Source organism: Rhinoderma darwinii, chromosome 6, assembly GCF_050947455.1.
Source record: "Rhinoderma darwinii isolate aRhiDar2 chromosome 6, aRhiDar2.hap1, whole genome shotgun sequence".
Taxonomy (NCBI): Eukaryota; Metazoa; Chordata; class Amphibia; order Anura; family Rhinodermatidae; genus Rhinoderma; species Rhinoderma darwinii.
Window position 1 is genome coordinate 70,466,045 of NC_134692.1, and position 20,069 is coordinate 70,486,113.

At 44.2% G+C, this 20,069-nt stretch overlaps 1 protein-coding gene across 1 annotated transcript in view; it reads left to right on the forward strand.

Annotated features, from left to right (window-relative positions):
• Positions 1-20,069, forward strand: part of HIBCH (3-hydroxyisobutyryl-CoA hydrolase) — a 267,813-nt gene that overhangs the window by 170,890 nt on the left and 76,854 nt on the right. The window contains exon 7 of the mRNA XM_075829922.1: positions 5,452-5,530. Coding sequence (XP_075686037.1) covers positions 5,452-5,530 — 79 coding nt within the window. The remainder of the gene's footprint in view (positions 1-5,451; positions 5,531-20,069) is intronic.

Consider the following 20,069-nt stretch of genomic DNA (forward strand, 5'->3'; position numbering starts at 1 on the left):
GAGGCATAAACCCTGTCACGGCCCCTGCATCTGGACCTACCTCCGGGGACGGAGCATCAGAGGAGCGGTCCTGCAGTCCTCTGGAGGATCCCGCCCGGACTACGGTGCCGATGGGCGGAGAGGCCCTACGCGACGTCGGGGATCTACTGCGGCCTACGGCTGGAATGGAGGAGGGCCGCGGAGAAGACCCGGTGCGGCCGAATCGGAGGTAGCGATCCATCGAGGAGGGACCTGGAGTGACCGACTGTGACTTGCGTTGTCTCCCCTTGGTCATCCCGACGCTGGAACAGGTAAGAAATGCCCGAGGTAATGTGCAGAGAGTGGTGCGGGTCCGGAGCTCCGAGCACACGCGTCCTCACACCGCCATCGCCAAGCCACGCCCCCGTAACTATTTCTTTATCGTCGCGTTGCTCCATCGAAAAATTCCACATCAGTAGTATAGAGACCCTGCTAGTGCATAATGGAGAGTTGTGTTTTGTTTTGTTTTTAACTGCAAAGTTGTGTACTCCAAAAATATCTGTGCTTACGGCAGTAGAGTACAAAGAAGAGAGTGGCCCCATTATTGTGCTTGGTTTTGTCACTCGGGATGAAAGAAACTGATGTTCAGTTGTTTTCCTCCACACCCTTTCCATGGTCCTTAGACTGAAACCCATCTCGTTGTTTGCTAGATATGCATTTCTTCTGGAGACGGTAGACTTGCACAAGTTTTTGCCATCCAGAAGCAAAGGGGTTGGCACTAACTAGGCCTTTCCCCCCTCTCTCCAAAAGCTCCCTGCTCTCAACTACCTCCGGTAGCTGAGAGCAGGGGCAGACCTGTCCCATCCACAAGAGCAGGAGCTGCTCCAAGCCCGCAGCTCCGGTAGCTGAGGGCTTGGAGCAGACCTGCTCTAGCGGACGGGATCGAATTCTGCATTTATCTCACCCGTCTAACCCCTTAGATGCGGCGGTCTATAGCCACCGCCGCATCTAAGTAGTTTTAAAGGGAGGGAGCTTACTCTCTCACCCCTTCGGCACACCCGTGATGCGATCGCGAGTGTGGCGATGGTTTTTATGGCAGCCGGGGGCCTAACAAAGGCCCCAAGGTCTGCCTTTAGCCAGAGGAATAGCCTAATAGATGCCTGTCAGTTTTACAAATGATCGCTTTTATAGTGAAGTCCACTAGTGGGAATCAAAATAAATTTAATAAAGTTAATAAATAAATAATAATCCCAATAATTTTTAAAAAAAAAATGTTACACATATTTGGTAATGTTACGTCCGTAACGACCCCAACTGTAAAACTATTACATTATTTAACCAGCTTGGTGAACTCTGTAAAAATTCATAAACAAACAATACCGGAAATTGCTGTTTTCTGTTCATCCTGCGTTAAAAAAAATTGATAAAAAAGTTGTATGTACTCCAAAATGGTACCTTAAAAACTAAGTCGTCCTGCAAAAAAAAGCCGTCATACAGCTGTCAGCAGAACAATAAAAAAAGTTATGATTTTTTAAATATGGCAGCACAAAAACAAATAATTTAGAAAAAATAAAATATTGTGTAAAATTAGTAAAACAAGAAAACTATAAAAGTTTGGTATTGCTTCAATCGTAACGACCCTCTGAATAAAGTTATGTTATTTATACCACACAGTAAGCGACGTAAATTTAAGATGCAAAAAAGAATGGCAAAATGTCAGTTTTTTTTCCATTACCACCTAAAAAGTTAATCAATAAATTATATGTAACCTAAAATGATGCTATTAAAAATTATAACTTGCCCCCAAAAGTCCTTATACACCAATGCCGACGGAAAAATAAAAAATTGGTCACTAAGGTTTAAAATACCTTCGGTATTAAGGGGTTAAATATACATCAAAACTTCTTAAAAACAATAATGATTTGCACTTGGAAATATTGGTGACACCACAGGACACACCTTGGTAGAATAAGTCATGAATTCATAAACGCCAACCACGATGCGTGTTTCGGCGCAATCCTTCATCTGGGAGTCATGCAATCACATATAACACCCATAGACAGTCTTTTCAAATTTTTCTTTTCACGGATGGTCACATAGGGGGAGTCTAAAGTGAATGGTGCATAAACACAACTGCATCAACTATGTAGATGAAAAATGTGAGTAACTTATGAAAATTAAAGAGGCTCTGTCACCAGATTTTGCAACCCCTATCTGCTATTGCAGCAGATAGGCGCTGCAATGTAGATTACAGTAACGTTTTTATTTTTTAAAAACGAGCATTTTTGGCCAAGTTATGACCATTTTTGGAGTTATGCAAATGAGGCTTGCAAAAGTCCAAGTGGGTGTGTTTAAAAGTAAAAGTCCAAGTGGGCGTGTATTAGGTGCGTACATCAGGGCGTTTTTAATACTTTTACTAGCTGGGCGCTCTGATGAGAAGTATCATCCACTTCTCTTCAGAACGCCCAGCTTCTGGCAGTGCAGACACAGCGTGTTCTCGAGAGATCACGCTGTGACGTCACTCACAGGTCCTGCATCGTGTCAGACGAGCGAGGACACCGGCACCAGAGGCTTCAGTTGATTCTGCAGCAGCATCGGCGTTAGCAGGTAAGTCGATGTAGCTACTTACCTGCAAACGCTGATGCTGCTGCAGAATCAACTGTAGCCTCTGGTGCCGGTGTCCTCGCTCGTCTGACACGATGCAGGACCTGTGAGTGACGTCACAGCGTGATCTCTCTCGAGAACACGGCTGTGTCTGCACTGCCAGAAGCTGGGCGTTCTGAAGAGAAGTGGATGATACTTCTCATCAGAGCGCCCAGCTAGTAAAAGTATTAAAAACGCCCCGATGTACGCACCTAATACACGCCCACTTGGACTTTTACTTTTAAACACACCCACTTGGACTTTTGCAAGCCTCATTTGCATAACTACAAAAATGGTCATAACTTGGCCAAAAATGCTCGTTTTTTAAAAATAAAAACGTTACTGTAATCTACATTGCAGCGCCTATCTGCTGCAATAGCAGATAGGGGCTGCAAAATCTGGTGACAGAGCCTCTTTAAACCTCGCAATCCAATATAATAAAAAAATGTGAAATAGTGACACGTGCAAGCCACGTAGAATCGATCGTTTATTGGTCCAACATATGACAAAATATTCTATCATAATTATAGGTGAATAAATGAGTATATAAACCCATAATAATGAATGAAAATTTATTTTATATATCCTGAAAGGTCCAGCATAATAGCAAACACGATAAATAATATAATGTGCGCATGAATAAATAATAAAAACAATATAAAATAAGAATAAAACGAAAAAATTTAATTATTCTCCATATCTTGATCGCTTTCACACATCCACTTTCACTAAATACAGTATGCCGCCCTTGATTAATGATATGGTTGGGCTTAGAACATTGTACTCTATGCAACTCATTTATTTTTCCTGTACTGTGTTCAATACTGTTTTGTTGATTATTTCAAACAATGTTTATAATTATACCGATGCTATCCTATATTGTTTAAAAAAATAAAAAATATCTTAATCACCTTGGTTTCACACCCAATTCTGTCATAGTGTGTTCTAAGCTAAAAACCATGGCATACTGCCCGGCCCGAGCGCTGACGATCATTTGACCGGGGACTTTAAAGCCCCTGACATCACTGTCCATATATGGGCAGTGACGTCTGGGTCTTCCCCAGGGCTGGAATCCCCAGAACCAGCGCTACCTGATGTTCTTCCCAAGGACTTCGGCCCTGGGGAAGCTCCCCAAGGTATACGTTAAACGTATACCTCTGACGGATGCCTAACTTGTACTTTGATTTTATATACTTTAGCCTGGTAATTGGGCTGTTTTCGTAAAGTTTAAGTCTAATGTATACATGTACAGCGCTGTGACAACTGCCCACGCAATCAAGTCTGAGGGCAGCTGGGATTTAAATGTGGATCTCAGTCATTTCAGCCTTGATTATCGCAGCATAACAAATGGAGTGATATCCCTCTAATTGCATCACCAAGATCCTCACCATATAATGGATGGACAATCAGTGCTAGGATCCTTGGAATGACCCCACTGCTGTGTTTGCATGTTGCTTTTTCTGCATACCTATTTATTGGGGGAAATGGAGGTCAATTACCCCTCCAAATAATATACAGATGACATTTATAACCCTAATATGCATGTTATTTTCCTCAAATATTATGAGATTTGTGACTATTTGACATGTCTGAGGCGGACAACCCTTGTTCTTACTCACTGTTAGACCTAAGAGACATTGCCCTATCTGGTCTCCCCAATTGTGGAGTGACTTTCAGCACCCTAGAGGATGCTGTGCCAGTATTGATAAATCCCCAACTATATCTTGGATAACAAAGGAGGAGTCACCACAATAAAAAGCGATAGTGTTGCTGTTTTAATTTTACAATTACCTGAAAGATTGGAGAGTATGGGGGGGGGGGGCGACTGTATATGTACATATTAACAGCATGTAAAGGATCTGCCAGACACAGCTTCTGTGTCAACGCCCGTGGTTAATCAGTCTGCACCTGCTCCTAAGTCTGATGGAGTGACTCGATCTGCTACCACTCAGGCTGGTAGGCTCAGTAGTGGGAGAACCTATCATAGCCTGGCCAGACGGTTCTAGCTCCCGCCCTCGGTCTATTTATACCTTCATTTCCTGCTTGTTTCTGCCTGTGATTCTTTCCTGTTTCCTGGCTCTGCTGCTCCTGCTATCATTATTGACCTTGCTTCATTTTGACCCTGGCTTTACTGACTACGCTCCTGCTCTGCGTTTGGTACCTCGTACACTCCTGGTTTGACTCGGCTCGTTCACTACTCTTGTTGCTCGCGGTCTTGCCGTGGGCAACTGCCCCATTTCCCTTAGCTTCTGTGTACCCTTGTCTGTTTGTCTGTCGTGCACATATTGAGCGTAGGGACCGTCGCCCAGTTGTACGCCGTCGCCTAGGACGGGCCGTGCAAGTAGGCAGGGACTGAGTGGCGGGTAGATTAGGGCTCACCTGTCTGTCTCCCTACCCCGTCATTACACAGCAGTAAAGTTGTTCTACAAAAACACTTTTAGGATATTTAAAATAGACATTTCATAAAACAGATTGATGGTGGCCAACTAGCAGAGACCCCCAGCAGTTCTGCATATGCTGGGTCATTATATTGCCAAGAATAGTTACAGAAGCTTTTCGGCACTCTCATTCATAAGTTTCTGTAAATACGATTTATTGCACTAGTGACTGTGTCTACCAGCTAGTTCTTGGTTGACATGACATTCCGTCTTGTGATTGGTGGGTGACTTTAACTTGCAACAGTTTATCATTTGTATGTCGTGCAAGTTCGAATGGTCTTACTGTGTGTTCCAGACCAATTACTTCCTCATGGTTAATTATTGTTCCTTTTATTGATGTATTCCTGTATTGATTTATTTCTACTGATTGAATCATTCTTAACTATACTGTATTTGTTATTTTTTTTTTCAGGGTGTCGGTCTTTCTGTTCACGGTCATTTTAGAGTAGCATCTGAGAAGACTCTTTTTGCAATGCCAGAGACCGCAATTGGTAAGATCATGTAGTTGTCTTGTGCTTCTGACAGAATGTACATGTCTTCTTGATGAACTGAAGTGACTGTCCCTAAAATGCACTGTTCCTTTAGAGTTGCAATGTATTGGAACTAACTTAACTAAAGGTAAGGGTTGTTCCCTAACATTCACCAAGCCATTAGAGCCAATTTGTTCTGTAGCCATGTATACTACAAGTATAGTTATAGGAATCTGTGTTTAAACACAGTTTTTATTTATTTTATTTTAGTGTTTATTTTTCATGAAAACAACCCCTGTCCATATGTCAACCCCTGTCCATATTAAGGCATATGCCGTCTTAGAGGAGAATACCTGCTTGGGACCCCCTCTATAAGCAAGAACGGAGAATGGCCAAGATGTAATACTACATTTCCCCTGTGAAAAATCTGCCACACAAAACGGAAGAAGGATTTTTTATATATATATATATATATATATATAGACAGTATGAAAATATCAAGGAAAGAAAAAAAAAAAATTGTTTATACAACTCCCAACATTGAAATTGCAAGACAGAGAAGGTTATGCAAATCGAGGAAGTAGGAGATGTCACTAAGATCTGTAAATTATATAATTTTCAAGCACTTAGCTCCATTTTGTGTCATGTGGGAGAGGCATTAAAGCCAGATTGAAAGCAAAGTTTTTTTAGCCATGTGAAACCTCACAAATCAGATCAAGCGGTGTGGGATGATTGTGCAATGCCTAATTTTCGGCAGCGTGCCAGTTATCTTGTCGCAAACTGAGAGGGACAGATTCCTTGAACTGGAGACCTTGGTTTAACACTCCGGCAGATCGCCACGCGACTAGGCCAAGATGTCTGCACTGTTCAACGTTGCGTGTCCCGGAGGTTGGGAGAACGGGAATGAAACCAAGAGGTGCGTGGAGTTGAATCTTTGCATGGAAGGATTGGAAGAATGGCGTTTAGTGATCTATTCGGTACTTCAAGTGAAATTGGACGCCACATCCCAAGCCTAGGGCGGCAACCATTGTCGACACAAACCATCAGAAGGCATTTGCACGACACTGGGCCAGAGCCAGACGTCCAGCTACAGGTTCCCTTGACCACACGCAGTGGAGGATCATCATTAGGGTGGTTCGGGCGGCCGCCCGGGACCCAAGGCTCCCAGGTGGCCCATGACTGCCCAAAGCGCACGGTCCCTGTCATGCCCGGTGGCACCCCTAGCACTGGTGGGGGCCCCGGTGCAAGCGACAGCCAGATTTACTTGTATTCGCGTCCTCATGATGCAGATACAAATGAATACTATAGGCTGCAGGCCGTTTTAGGCCTGCAGCCTATAAGGCACTGGGAAGACTCCCTGCGCAGGCCAGCGTGATGACGTCAACGCATCACGCTGGTCTACGCATGCGTCCCGCCTGGAGGGTGTGCATCGCACCCTCCGTCGCGGGATTGGGGCAAGGTAAGTAAAATATTTTTTATTATATTCGTTTTTTTTGGGGGGGGGGAGCGCTGTGTAGCACTATATACAAGGGGGAGTGCTTTGTAGCACTATATACAAGGGGGAGTGCTTTGTAGCACTATATACAAGGGGGGAAGCACTGTGTAGCACCATATAAAAGGGGGGAAGCGCTGTGTAGCACTATATACAAGGGGGGAAGCGCTGTATAGCACTATATACAAGTGGGAGCACTGTGTGGACTATATACAAAGGGGGAGGCGCTGTATGGCACTATATACATGGGGGGAGGCGCTGTATGGCACTATATACAAAGGGGGAAACGCTGTGTGGCACTATACAAGTGGGGAGGTGCTGTGTGGCACTATATACAAGGGGGAGGTGCCGTGTGGCACCAGGGGCGTAGCTAAAGGCTCATGGGCCCCGATGCAAAAGTTCTTATTGGGCCCCCCCCCCACAAACTCCTCATGGCCGACGGTCCGCAGCTTTCAGCTGCATCGCTGGGTCTCCTAAGTGACCCAACAATGCAGCACTAGCAGCCGGGTCGTCACTAAGGCTGGGTTCACACACCTATTTACGGATGTAATTCGGGCGTTTTAGCATTGAATTACGTCCGAAAATGCGGCTCAAAAGCGTTGGCAAACATCTGCCCATTCATTTGAATGGGTCTTACGATGTTCTGTGCCACTGTCAAAAGGTGGCGCGTAAAAAAGACGCCCGCATCAAAGAAGTGCCTGTCACTTCTTCAGACGTAAATGTAGCAGTTTTCCATGGACTCCATGGAAAAACAGCTCCAATTACGTCCGTAATGGACGCAGTGAAAGACGCCTGCACATGCCATTACGGCTGAAATTACGGTGCTGTTTTCTCCTGAAAACAGCTCCGTAATTTCAGCCGTAATGGACGCTGCCGTGTGAACATACCCTCAGGGCTTAAGATGTCAGGGGAAATAGCCCCAATACATATGTGTCCGCCCCAAAAAAATGTGTGTATAGGAGACAGCATAGCATATCTATAGCACTACGACCCTATCAACTATGGATAGGATTAGATACAGTGGCTCAGCAGACAGTATCACACATGATAGGATTAGATACACAGCTCAGCAGACAGTATCACACATGATAGGATTAGATACAGTGGCTCAGCAGACAGTACCACACATGACAGGATTAGATACAGTGGCTCAAAAGGCAGTATCCCACATGATAGGATTAGATACAGTGGCTCAGCAGACAGTATCACACATGATAGGATTAGATACAGTGGCTGAGCAGACAGTATCACACGATCGGATTAGATACAGTGGCTCGGAAGGCAGTATCACACATGATAGGATTAGAGATAGGGCCCAGCAGACAGTATCACACATGATTGGATTAGATATAGGGCCCAGCAGACAGTATCACACATGATAGTATTAGATACAGTGGCTCAGCAGACAGTATCACACATGATTGGATTAGATATAGGGCCCAGCAGACAGTATCACACATGATTGGATTAGATACAGGGCCCAGCAGACAGTATCACGTGTGATTAGATACAGGGCTCAGCTCGCTGACATTGCGGCTCCAGCGCTGGACCCAGGAAAGGTAAGAATAATAATTTTGCTTCTTTATGTGTTACTGATTATTTTTGTGTGTTTGTGTTTTTTTTACAGGTTCGGTTGTTGGACTTCGGATTCGAGTACTTCAATGACGACGTTTTTTTTATTCTCAATAAAATGGTTAATGAGGGTTGTGTTTTTTTATTTCAATAAAATATTTTTTTCTATGTGCTTGTATCTTTTTAAACTTTATTATCACCGCCTTAGTAATGGCCGATTGACAACCTCCATTACTAAGGCTGGGCTTAGTGTTAGCCGGTGCAGAGGCAAACACAAACCCCCATTATTACCCCGGTACCCACCGCCACCAGGGGTGCTGGGAAGAGCCGGGTACGAACCAGTACCCGTCCATCTGTAGTGACGGGCAGGCACCGGGGTGGCCGCAGGCTGGTAGTATTAGGCTGGGGAAGGCCAAAAACAGTGGACCTTCCCACCCTGGTAATGCTAGGCTGCTGCTGCTGTGTTGTATCTGGCTGGTTATGAAAATTGGGGGGGACCCCACATCGTTCTTTCCAATTATTTTTTATTTTATTTTTTTTTTAAATGATGTGGGGTCCCCATTTTTCATAACCAGCCAGATACAATAAAGCAGCAGCAGCCTAGCATTACCAGGGTGGGAAGGGCCACTGTATCTGGCCTTTCCCCTCCTGATAATATCAGCCTGCGGCCACCCCAGTGCCCGACCATCACTAGAGATGGTCAGGTACTGGATGGTACCCGGCTCTTCCCAGCACCCCTGGTGGCGGTGGGTACCGGGGTAATAAAGGGGGTTAGTGTTAGCTTCTGCACCGGCTAACACTAAGCCCCGCCTTAGCAATGGATGCTGTCAATCAGCCGGCGTTCATTACTAAGGCGGTAGTAATATAGTTTAAAAAAAAACACAAAGACATAGAAAAAATATTTTATTGAAATAAAAAAAAAACCCACACAACCCTCATTAACCATTTTATTGATAATAAAAAAAAAAGCCGTCATCGAAGTAGTCCTGGAATCCGACGTAGTCCAACGACCGATCCTGTAAGAAAACACACACGAAAAACGATTAGTAACACATGTGTTAGGCTTAGATACAGGGCCCATGTGTGATACGGTCTGTGGGACCCTGTATCTAAGCCTACCACAACGTAGGCTTATATACAGGGTCCAACAGACAGTAATCTTATACAGTATAAGATTACTGTGTGCTGGGGCCCTGTATCTAAACCTACAGTGTGGTAGGCTTATATACAGGGCCCATCGGACAAGATCACACATGGACCATGTATCTAAGCCTACCATGTGATTGGCTTACATACAGGGCCCAGCAGACAGGATCACGCATGGGCCATGTATCTAAGCCTACCATGTGATTGGCTTCGATACAGGGCCCAGCAGACAGGATCACACAATCTGTGATCCTGTCTCATGGGCCCCCTAAGCCTGCTACATCGTAGGCTTAGGGGTTGTGCAGTCCCTAAACATTGATTACCTATCCACAGGATAGGCCATCAATAGCTGATGTGTCTCCCGGGACCCGCAAATCAGCTGTTTTGAAGGGGCCGCAGAACTCGTACGAGAGCTGCTTCCCCTTCATTTCACTACTCGCTCACACTGTGAATCGCCGACACCGATTCACAGTGTGACCGGAATGAAGTGACCGGAATGAAGGGGAGCAGCTCTCGTACGAGTGCTGCGGCCCCTTCAAAACAGCTGATTGGCGGGTCCCGGGAGTCGGACCCCGCCAGTCAGGGCTAATCTTAACTTCCTCTTCAGCCGCGGCGGTAGTTCTGTCGTCTCGATGCTGTGCGCGGCGCATAGCGCTGTGACATCATGCGCTGCGCACAGCGCTTGACGTCAGGACCTCCACTGCGATCCGGAACCAGGAAGGTAAGTACAGTCTGTTACTATAGTAACAGGGGCCCGCGGCCCGAGTTACTATAGTAACTTTTTATTGATGAAGTGTGGGGGGCCGTGGGCCCCCCTGGCTTCGGGGCCCGGTCGCAATTGCGACCGCTGCGACCCCTATAGCTGCGCCAGTGTGTGGCACTGTATACAAGGGGGAGAGCGCTGTGTGGCACTATATACAAGGAGGGAGCACTGTGTGGCGCTATCTATAGGGGGCTGTGCGTGTTGCTATCTATAGGGGGCTGTGTGTGTGATAATATCTACAGGGAGTCTGTGTGGCGCTATTTATAGGGGACTGTGTGGTTCTATCTACAGCAGGTGTGTGTGGCACTATCTACAGGGGGATGTGTGTGGCGCTATTTACAGGGGGCACTGTGTATGTGGTGCTTTACTTTACAGTGTTTGACACAATTCTATTCAGGGGCACAGTGTTTGGTACTATTTCATTCAGGGGCACAGTGCATGGTGCTATTCTATTTAGGGGCATAGTGTGTAGCACCATGATAATTTTATCTTCGTTTATAGGTGGGGAAATGTTGGAAAAGTGAAGAGCCGAAGACATCTGAGTGGCAAATTCTTCAGAAATGATTTATGGCCGGGAGAAGTCGTCATGAAGTCTGGACTGGATGGAGAAGAAAAGATGGAAAAAAAACAACTAGAATCTGAGAAGTCGTCATCTGTGAGTCACTAGATATATAGAGAATCTGTCACCTATTCTGACAAGTTTATCATAGGAAAACCTTGTATTTCACAAAAAATATTTGTGCAGTCCAGGATTGATAGACAAATGGGTGTTACCATTCCCCTTTCAGGAGGATGTGTCCCTGCACAGTGTAATAATGTCAGCGATGGTTGGAGACTGTCAGAATCTAGGGACACAGCCCTGTGACAAGGGGAATTGTAACACCCATTTCTTAATGCTTGCACAAAAAGGTAGTGTTAACAATAGTTACGGCGTGGCCGGGCGGCGATAGAGAAGGGGGGCCCAAGTTTGGGTAACAGCCCAGGGCCTATGGTCTACTTAATCCGCCACTGACCACATATCGTCAAAAGGCTATCGTGGTGCACAACAAGACGGTAATGGAGGCTGGAATAGAGGTCTATCTTCTTCAGCGATAAGTCCCACTTTTGTCTTGGACGCAATTATAGCCGGAGATTGATCTGGAGACCACATGGTCAATGCCATGAAGAGGCCTTCACAAGGGAACGTCCCACTCCTGGGATTATGGTGTGGCATAATGTAGCCGGACGCCTCTAGTCTTCATTTCACGTACACTAACAGCTCGGCATTACACTGATTTGGTAATGGAACCAGTGGTACGGCCATTTCTCCAAAGTGTCCCAGAAGCCATATTTCAATAGGAGAACTCCAGGCTGCATGTTGCTTGTGCTACTGTGAGCAGCCTGTGTGGCCTAAACTTTCTACCATGGCTTGCAACGTCCCCAGACTTGTCTTCCATCAAGCCTATCTGAGACGTCATTGGTTGATAAAGGAGGTGCCAGCAGCCAATCTTAATGTATGTGTATGTATTTCTGCGTGTGGTGCTTATACTCGATACTCAATAAATCAAGATATTTGGAATATTTTGTTTCCATTTTTTTTATCATTTGCATATCATTAACATGTCTCTCAATGCTGTGATTTCCACAATTCCAAAATATTTCCTTCTTGGTGTTGCAATTTTGATGTTGAGGAGTGTAAAAAAAAATAGCAGTGTAAATATACATATCAAGTACAAACCATTTAATTGCATGTATTTTAAAATTAGACATATACCATCTCTAAAGGCCTATTCACACCTGCGTCGGTGTTTCCGTTCTGCTTCGTCTGAGGAAGCAAAACAGCAAAAATAGAATATACCGGAAACGCGGAGACACATACCATCGGCACATGACAGACACCATCAGTGCCCGACAGAATTCTTTGACTTTAATGGGTGCCGTTGGGTTTCCATAGTGCCGCGTTTTACCGGAAACAAGGGCGCAGCATGCTGCATTATTGTTTCCCATATTTTTGGCTGGATCTGTGACAAAGGTCTCTAACGGAGATTCCAATGCGGATGTGAACAGGCCATTATTGTGAGGAAAAATAGACTATAATAAAATAGTAAAATGATAAAATCAATGAAAATCTTTAATATAGGCAGCTGCAGAGGAAATGCCTGGTTGGCCATGCACTAACCAGCTCAATGAGGCTCCAATCTGGAAGGGGTTGTCCCTGATGAGACAACTACATTAACTGTCTTATCTGTGGCAGATTATAAGCATCTAGGTTAACAAATTAAATTCAGATTAGGGGTATGTTCACACAGGGCGGATACGCTGCGTAAAAGCACACAGCGTATCAAAACTGGTCGTCGCAGGGAAATCTGTCCGAAAAATTGTAAGCAATCGTGCAGTTTTTTTACCCGGACTGTCCGCCACAGAAAACTGCACGTAAGAAAAAAAAGTCCCATAATTACCCGTTGCCATGGCGTCACATCTCTCTGCTGTCTTGCAGCTTGTGATTGGCTGTAGCAGTCACTTGGGATGAAACATCCCAGGAGGCCAGCCTGGACGAAGAAGCACAGAATTCTGGTTACAGTGCATTTAGAAAAGTCTTCAGACCCCTTCACTTTTTTCACATTTTGTTGATGTGCTAAGATAAAAAAAAACAATTTGAATTTCCCCCCCTTTAGTTTTTCATTTTTAATAAATTAGCAAAGATTACGATCATTCTGTTTTCACTTTGTCATTATGGGGTATTAAGTGCAGAATGATGGGGAAAAACGCATTTTTTTTTATTTTAGCACAAGGCCTTAACATAACAAAATGTAAAAAAAAAAAGTGAAAGGGTCTGAAGACTTTCTGAATGCACTGTAAGTATAAGATGTTTTTTTTTCTGATTTGCGATTTTTGCGGCGGAATCTAAATTCGTTGCAGTATCGGAAAAATCGGCAGTATTTACGCTACGTGTGAACCCGACCTTAACATGGAAGATCTCAAAATAGTTACTAAGTGGACAGATCATTGAAGTTAGGAGGCAAGGTTGCCAAGGTCAGCACTTTACATTTCATGTTTTTTCTTGTTTTTTTTTCCCTTGAGAATGCTGCCAGATGTATATCACATGTGCATTGTTACATGCCAAAAAACACTCTTTTAAAAGTGAATATTGCTGCATAAAGATGTAAAGCTTGTAGCCCATCTGGACCCAGGTCCTGGATCTAAATAAATCACTTTAAAAACTCGGAAGCCAGTTTTACCCCTTAGTGACCAGCCTATTTTAGGCCTTAATGACCAAGCAATTTTTTAAGTTTTTCCATCGTCTCATTCAAAGAGCTATAACTTTTTTATTTTTGTGTCGACACAGCTGTATAAGGTCTTGTTTTTTGCAGGACAAGTTGTATTTTTTAATAGCATTATTTTGTGTACATATAATTTATTGAGTAACTTTTATTAACTTTTTTGGAAAAAAACAGCAATTTCGCCACACTTTTTTGCGTCCTAAATTTACGCTGTTTACTGTGTGGTATAAATAAAACAATAACTTTGTTCAGCGGGTTGTTACATTTGCAACGATACCAAATTTATATAGATTTTGTATGTTTTACTACTTTTACACAGTAAAAACCCTTTTTTTTCAAAATTATTTGTTTTTGTGTCTCCATATTTCAAGAGCCATAACTTCTTTCTTTTTCCGCCGATGCAGCTATGTGAGGGCTTGCTTTTTTGCGGGAACACCTGTAGTTTTTATTGTTACCATTTTGGAGTAGATGCGACTTTTTGATCACTTTTTATCACTTTTTCACAGAAAACAGCAATTTTTTAGGCCGTTCACAATGCAGGTTAAATAATATAATAACTTTATAGTTGGGGTTGTTACGGACACGGCTAAACCAAATACGTGTAACTTTTTATACTTTTTTTAGTTTTTTTTAACAATAAAGCACTTTGTAAGGGGAAAATTGGGTTTTTCATTTCTTTTTCACTTTTTTTTAAAATTTACTTTATTAAACTTTTTTTTTTTTACTTTTCTACTGGTCCCACCAGGGGACTTAACTATGAGATTGTCTGATCGCTTTTATAATATACTGCAATACTTTTGTATTGCAGTGTATTAGTGCCTGTCCATGTAAAACGGACAGGCATCTGCTAGGCCATACCTCTGGCAGGCATAACTAGTGGCAGACCTGGGGGCCTTTATTAGGCTCCCCGGCTGCCATAGAAACCCACAAACATACAAAAACTGAAGACATCAGCAGTAAAGACCTGAGAAAGCATCACAAAAGACGAAACCCATCGTTTGGTGATGTCCATGGGTTCCAGACTTCAGGCAGTCATTGCCTGCCGAGGATTCTCTACAAAGTATTAAATTTTTTATTTATTTATGGCATACCTCATAACTTTTGAATTCAGAAAAGAGGGACATTTTAAGCCACACCCCTAACCACGCCCAATATCCGGCATAAACACATCAAATCACGGCCAGATCCTTCTGCAAATAACAAGCGCACATTCTCACTGCGGATGTCTAGACTGTCTGGATATTATGGATCCGGTTATATCGTCTTTATGTTACTTTTCCTATCTTGGGTATAACATTTGCTCATCACGGCAGCAGCTGCAGGACAAACCAAAAGGCTGAGAACAATGAAATTCAAGAGGGAGACCCTGGGGTTGATGACTTTTCAATTGACAGGTAGCAGAGTTACATGATGGGGATATTTTTTCCCAGTTGTGTAACTCTGCTACCGGTCAATGGAAAAATCATCCACCAGAGGCCCCTGTAGATCGCTCCACACACAGCCCCCCTGTAGATAACTCCAGATACCGCCCCCCTGTACATAGCGCCACACAGAGCCCCCTGTAGATAGCTCCAGACACAGCCCCCCTGTAGATAGCTCCAGACACAGCCCCCCTGTAGATTGCTCCAGACACAGCCCCCTGTACATAGCACCAGACACAGCCCCCTGTAGATAGTTCCAGATAGAACCCCCCTGTAGATAGCTCCAGATACAGCCCCCTGTAGATAGCTCCAGATACAGCCCCCCTGTATATAGTGCCACACACAGCCCCCCTGTATATAGTGCCACACACAGCCCCCCTGTAGATAGCTACACACACAGCCCCCCTGTAGATAACTACACACACAGCCCCCCTGAGGATAGTTCCAGATACAGCCCCCCTGTGGATAGCTCCAGATACAGCCCCCCTGTAGATAGCTCCAGATACAGCCCCCCTGTACATAGCGCCAGATACAGCCCCCCTGTACATAGCACCAGATATAGCCCCCCTGTAGATAGCTACACACACAGCCCCCCTGTACATAGCGCCAGATACAGTCCCCCTGTAGATAGCTCCAGACACAGCCCCCCTATAGATAGCTCCAGACACAGCCCCCCTGTAGATAGCTCCGGACACAGCCCCCCTGTACATAGCACTAGATACAGGCCCCCCTGTAGGTAGCGCAACACACAGCCCCTTATACTTTGTGTGTTGAGCGGTAGAGGTAGCCGGCCCTACTGCTGCCACTCTCCACTCTGCTTTCACTCACCGTCAGAAGGCAGGAGCCTTGCAGCGGCGTTCTCACTGGTGTCTATGCCGGCCCGGGAGTGGACCAGTCCAGTCACCTGACCGGCGAGGTCAGATGACAGTTCAGGTCAGGTGACTGGACTGGTCCATTCCTGGGCCGACATCGATTCCAGTGAGAACACCGCCGCAAGACTCCTGCCTTCTGATCGCTGCTGCAGTCAGCAGCGATCAGCTGTTTTGATGCAGAGCCCATCGTGATATTTTGAAGACTGGCCGGGACAGCGGTGAGAATCCGGGATTGTCTCGCCGGAATCGGGACGGTTGGGAGGTATGTTTATGGTAATATTAATTTGTCCAATTATTTTTAAGCCCCTGAAATGAGGAGACTGTGTAGAAAAATGGTTGCAATTCCTAAACGTTTCACAGGATATTTTTGTTCAGCTCCTTGAATTAAACCTGAAAGTCCACACTTCAATTGCATCTCAGTTGTTTCATTTCAAACCCAATGTGGTGGCATGCAAAGCCCAAATCATGAAGATTGAAGATTGTGTCACTGCCCATATAATTCTGGACCTAACTGTATATGTGTATATATATATATATATATATATGTATATATAGGGCCCAGCTCAGTGACATTGCGGCTCCAGTGCTGGACCTTGGAAAGGTAAGTATAATAATTGCTTTTCTTTTTTACCAGGGTAATAATGGGGGTTAGTGTTAGCCTTTTCAGCAGCTAACACTAAGCTCTGACTTCGTACTTAAGTAATGGCCGCTGGCTGATTGACTGGCTGTCGATCAGCCAGCGGCCATTACTAAGACGTCAGTAATAAAGTTTTAAAAAAATACAGACATAGAAAAAATATTTTATTGAAATAAAAACTCCTCCCACAACCGTCGTTAACCATTTTATTTAAAATATAAAAAGCCGTTATCGAAGTAGTCTTCGAATCCGACGTAGTCCAACATCCAAAACTGTAAAAATAAGCATAAACACAAAAAAAAATTTGTAACACATGTTTTAAGGCCTTATTCACACGAACGGGTTATACGTCCGTGCTACGCTCGTGATTTTCACGCGCGTCGAACGGACTTATGTTAATGAATGGAGCCATTCAGACTCAGTGAATTTAACGCAGCGTATGTGTGCTGCATAAAACTCACTACATTTCCTATATTTGGCCGTGTTTGATGCAGCACGCACCCATTGAAGTCAATGGGCGCGTGCAAATCGCGCACGGCACACAGAAGCGTTTCCGGGTGCTGCTCGTAGTGCACGCTACAGTAGTAAAATAAATGAATGAAAACAGAAGAGCACCACGTGCTTTTCTGTTTGTATACATCAAACCAGAGTGTCATAATGATGCCGGCTGCGAGAAAATCACGCAGCCACGCACCATATGCTGATGACATACGGACCTTTTGCGCACGCAAAACGCAGCGTTTTTTGCGCGCGCAATGCGGACAGGTCCGTGTGAATAAGACCTAAGGCTTAGATACAGGGCCTAGCAGACAGAATCACATAATGTGTGATCCTGTCTGATGGGCCCTGTATCTAAGCATACCACGTTAGGCTTAGATACAGGGCCTCAGCAGAGAGTAATCTTATACAGTATAAGATTACGGTCTGCTGGGGCTCCGTATCTAAGCCTACCATCTGCTAGGCTTAGATACAGGGCCCAGCAGACAGGGTCAACAATGTGTGATCCTGTTTGATTGGCCCTGTATCTAAGACTACCACATGGTAGGCTTAGATACAGGGCCCCAGCAGATAATTATGTTATACTTAACCTCCTCTTCGGCTAAGGGCGCAGCGGACGTCCTGATGCCTTTCAGCGTCGCGATGTTGTGCGCAGTGCGCAGCATCGTGACACGTGAAGACATCAGCACCTCCGCTGCGTTCTGGAACGAGGAGGGTAAGTATATTGTTATCACGATAGTAACAGGGGCCCGTGTCGTTTATTACATAGGCCCCAGTTACTTTAATACGTTCTTATAGACATGGTGCAGGGGGCCGCCGGCTCCCCTGGCCTCGGGGCCCAGTCGCAATTGCGACCACTGCGACCCCTATAGCTACATCACTGGTTGTTTACCTAGTAATTTTATATACTACTTACACACTACAGTACATAGATTATGTCGTGCACAATGTAGACTTTAGTGCTGAAACAGCATGCCCGGGCCATTGATGTCATTCAGGCTTAGGAAGGACAAAAAAAATAATTAGGTCACATTCAGCAGTGAAACACAGTGAAGCCTGTACTGTAATTTCTGAGAAAATCTGTGTCACACACAACTCAAGCCACAATCCCTGGAGCATTTTAGATACAAAGCAAGAAAACTGTTTGTCTGATCACTTTTTTACAGAAATCTCACAATATATTGCATAAACACTTGCAGCAGCCTAGAGAGGTAATTTAAAATAACATTAGAGCCTTCATTTAAATACTGAATGCTGGATTTGGTCACTGGTCATTTGTAGGTTAAAAGGATTTACTGATTTTATGTAATATACTTTGTTTTTCAATTCCTCACCATTTTCAAGATGCTTGCTATCAGTGAATAGAGATTTTTTTTTACTGAAAATCTCTCCTGATTATGTTAGGCTAGTTACAATAGCGCTTCTGAAGTCCTACACTTGTTGTGTTAGCAGCACAAGGTCAGAGCAGGGTTTCAGCCCATGACTTTACTTTCAACTAGCAGAGATCTTCAAAATGGTAAGATAGCACGTGACAAATCGCATAACTTTTCATTATACAATGATTAGTCGTAAAACCCCTTTAAGTGATCTTATCTAAATATTTAAATATTTTGGATTGCCTTCACTACAACTCACAATATGTTACTGTCCATATAGGAATACATATAAGGGCTAGTTCACACTGAGTTTTTTGGCGCTGTTTTTTGACACAGAAACCGTGCCAAAAAAGTCTGAAATTGCCTCCTATTGATTTCAATGGGAAGTGGAGGCGTGCTCTTTCTTCCCGTGTTTCAGTCTCTGACGTTCCATTGACATCAATAGGAGGCACAGAAAGCGTTTTTCGTGGCGGCGTAAAATGCCACAAAAAACGCAGGAGGGAAAGTCCAGGCAGGTCAAAATATGTCCCAAAATTCCTGAAGGAATTTTTCTGGCTGCAAAAAACTCTGTGTGAACATACCCTTAGTTGTAAGACCGAATGTGCTAAATAGAAGTAGTTGTTTTTTTTACCATCATTACCTACGTAGTTGCAGCACTCACAATTTATCAAGTGCAACAGATAATCAAAATGTGCCTCCAAATTTGGTTGAAATATATAATATGGGACAGGGCAAGGTATTTTGGCACCCAAGGCAAACCGGAAAACGCTTAGCCCCCAGAGTCACAGTAATTATGACAGAGTTACTTCCTTTTCTCTATTATTTCACACCGAATAACCACCTCTGTAAGTTGGAAACTGAGGGCATGCATGGAAGAGATATACCAGACAGAAATGGTGGTAGACATCCTCCCTCCGTCAAGTAGGAAGTACAATTAAACTTTATTGAACAAAGAGTTTACAAGTTTCTTCCCTAGAGATGTGGGACGTGCTTAAGCCCTATTGGCTCCATTCAGCTGTGAGTTCATCTGTACACTCCTCTTGCATTCCAGGGGGGGTGTCTTCCATAGGCGTGTTCCTTATGCAGGCTCCATCTTGTTACATTCAAGTTCTTTGTGAAATATACTGATATTTAGTTTATATAAAGTAATAATGTTTTTGCAAGCAATATACAGGCTAATGATCCCTGACAATTATATATGAGTGAAAGCCACACTTCCCTCTTGAAGTGTTAGAATTCCACATTTAGGGTGCCAGTGTCCACAGAGCTATGACATTTGTGAATAGCGCCATTGACTTGTATGGGTCAGTGTGCTGTCCATTGTTAAAACGCACAGCACACTGATGAGAAATATTTTTGTGTGACTAAGGCCAAACAAAAATTTGGAAATGTTTTGACAGCCATGTGGCTATGATTGGGAGTGTCGCCAACTGAGCACATGCTCGTCCTGCTTTCTGACGGAGAATGGGCATTTGGAGCCCCTCGTTCTCACTAATGGTGAGGTCAGAGCCCCAACTACCCTA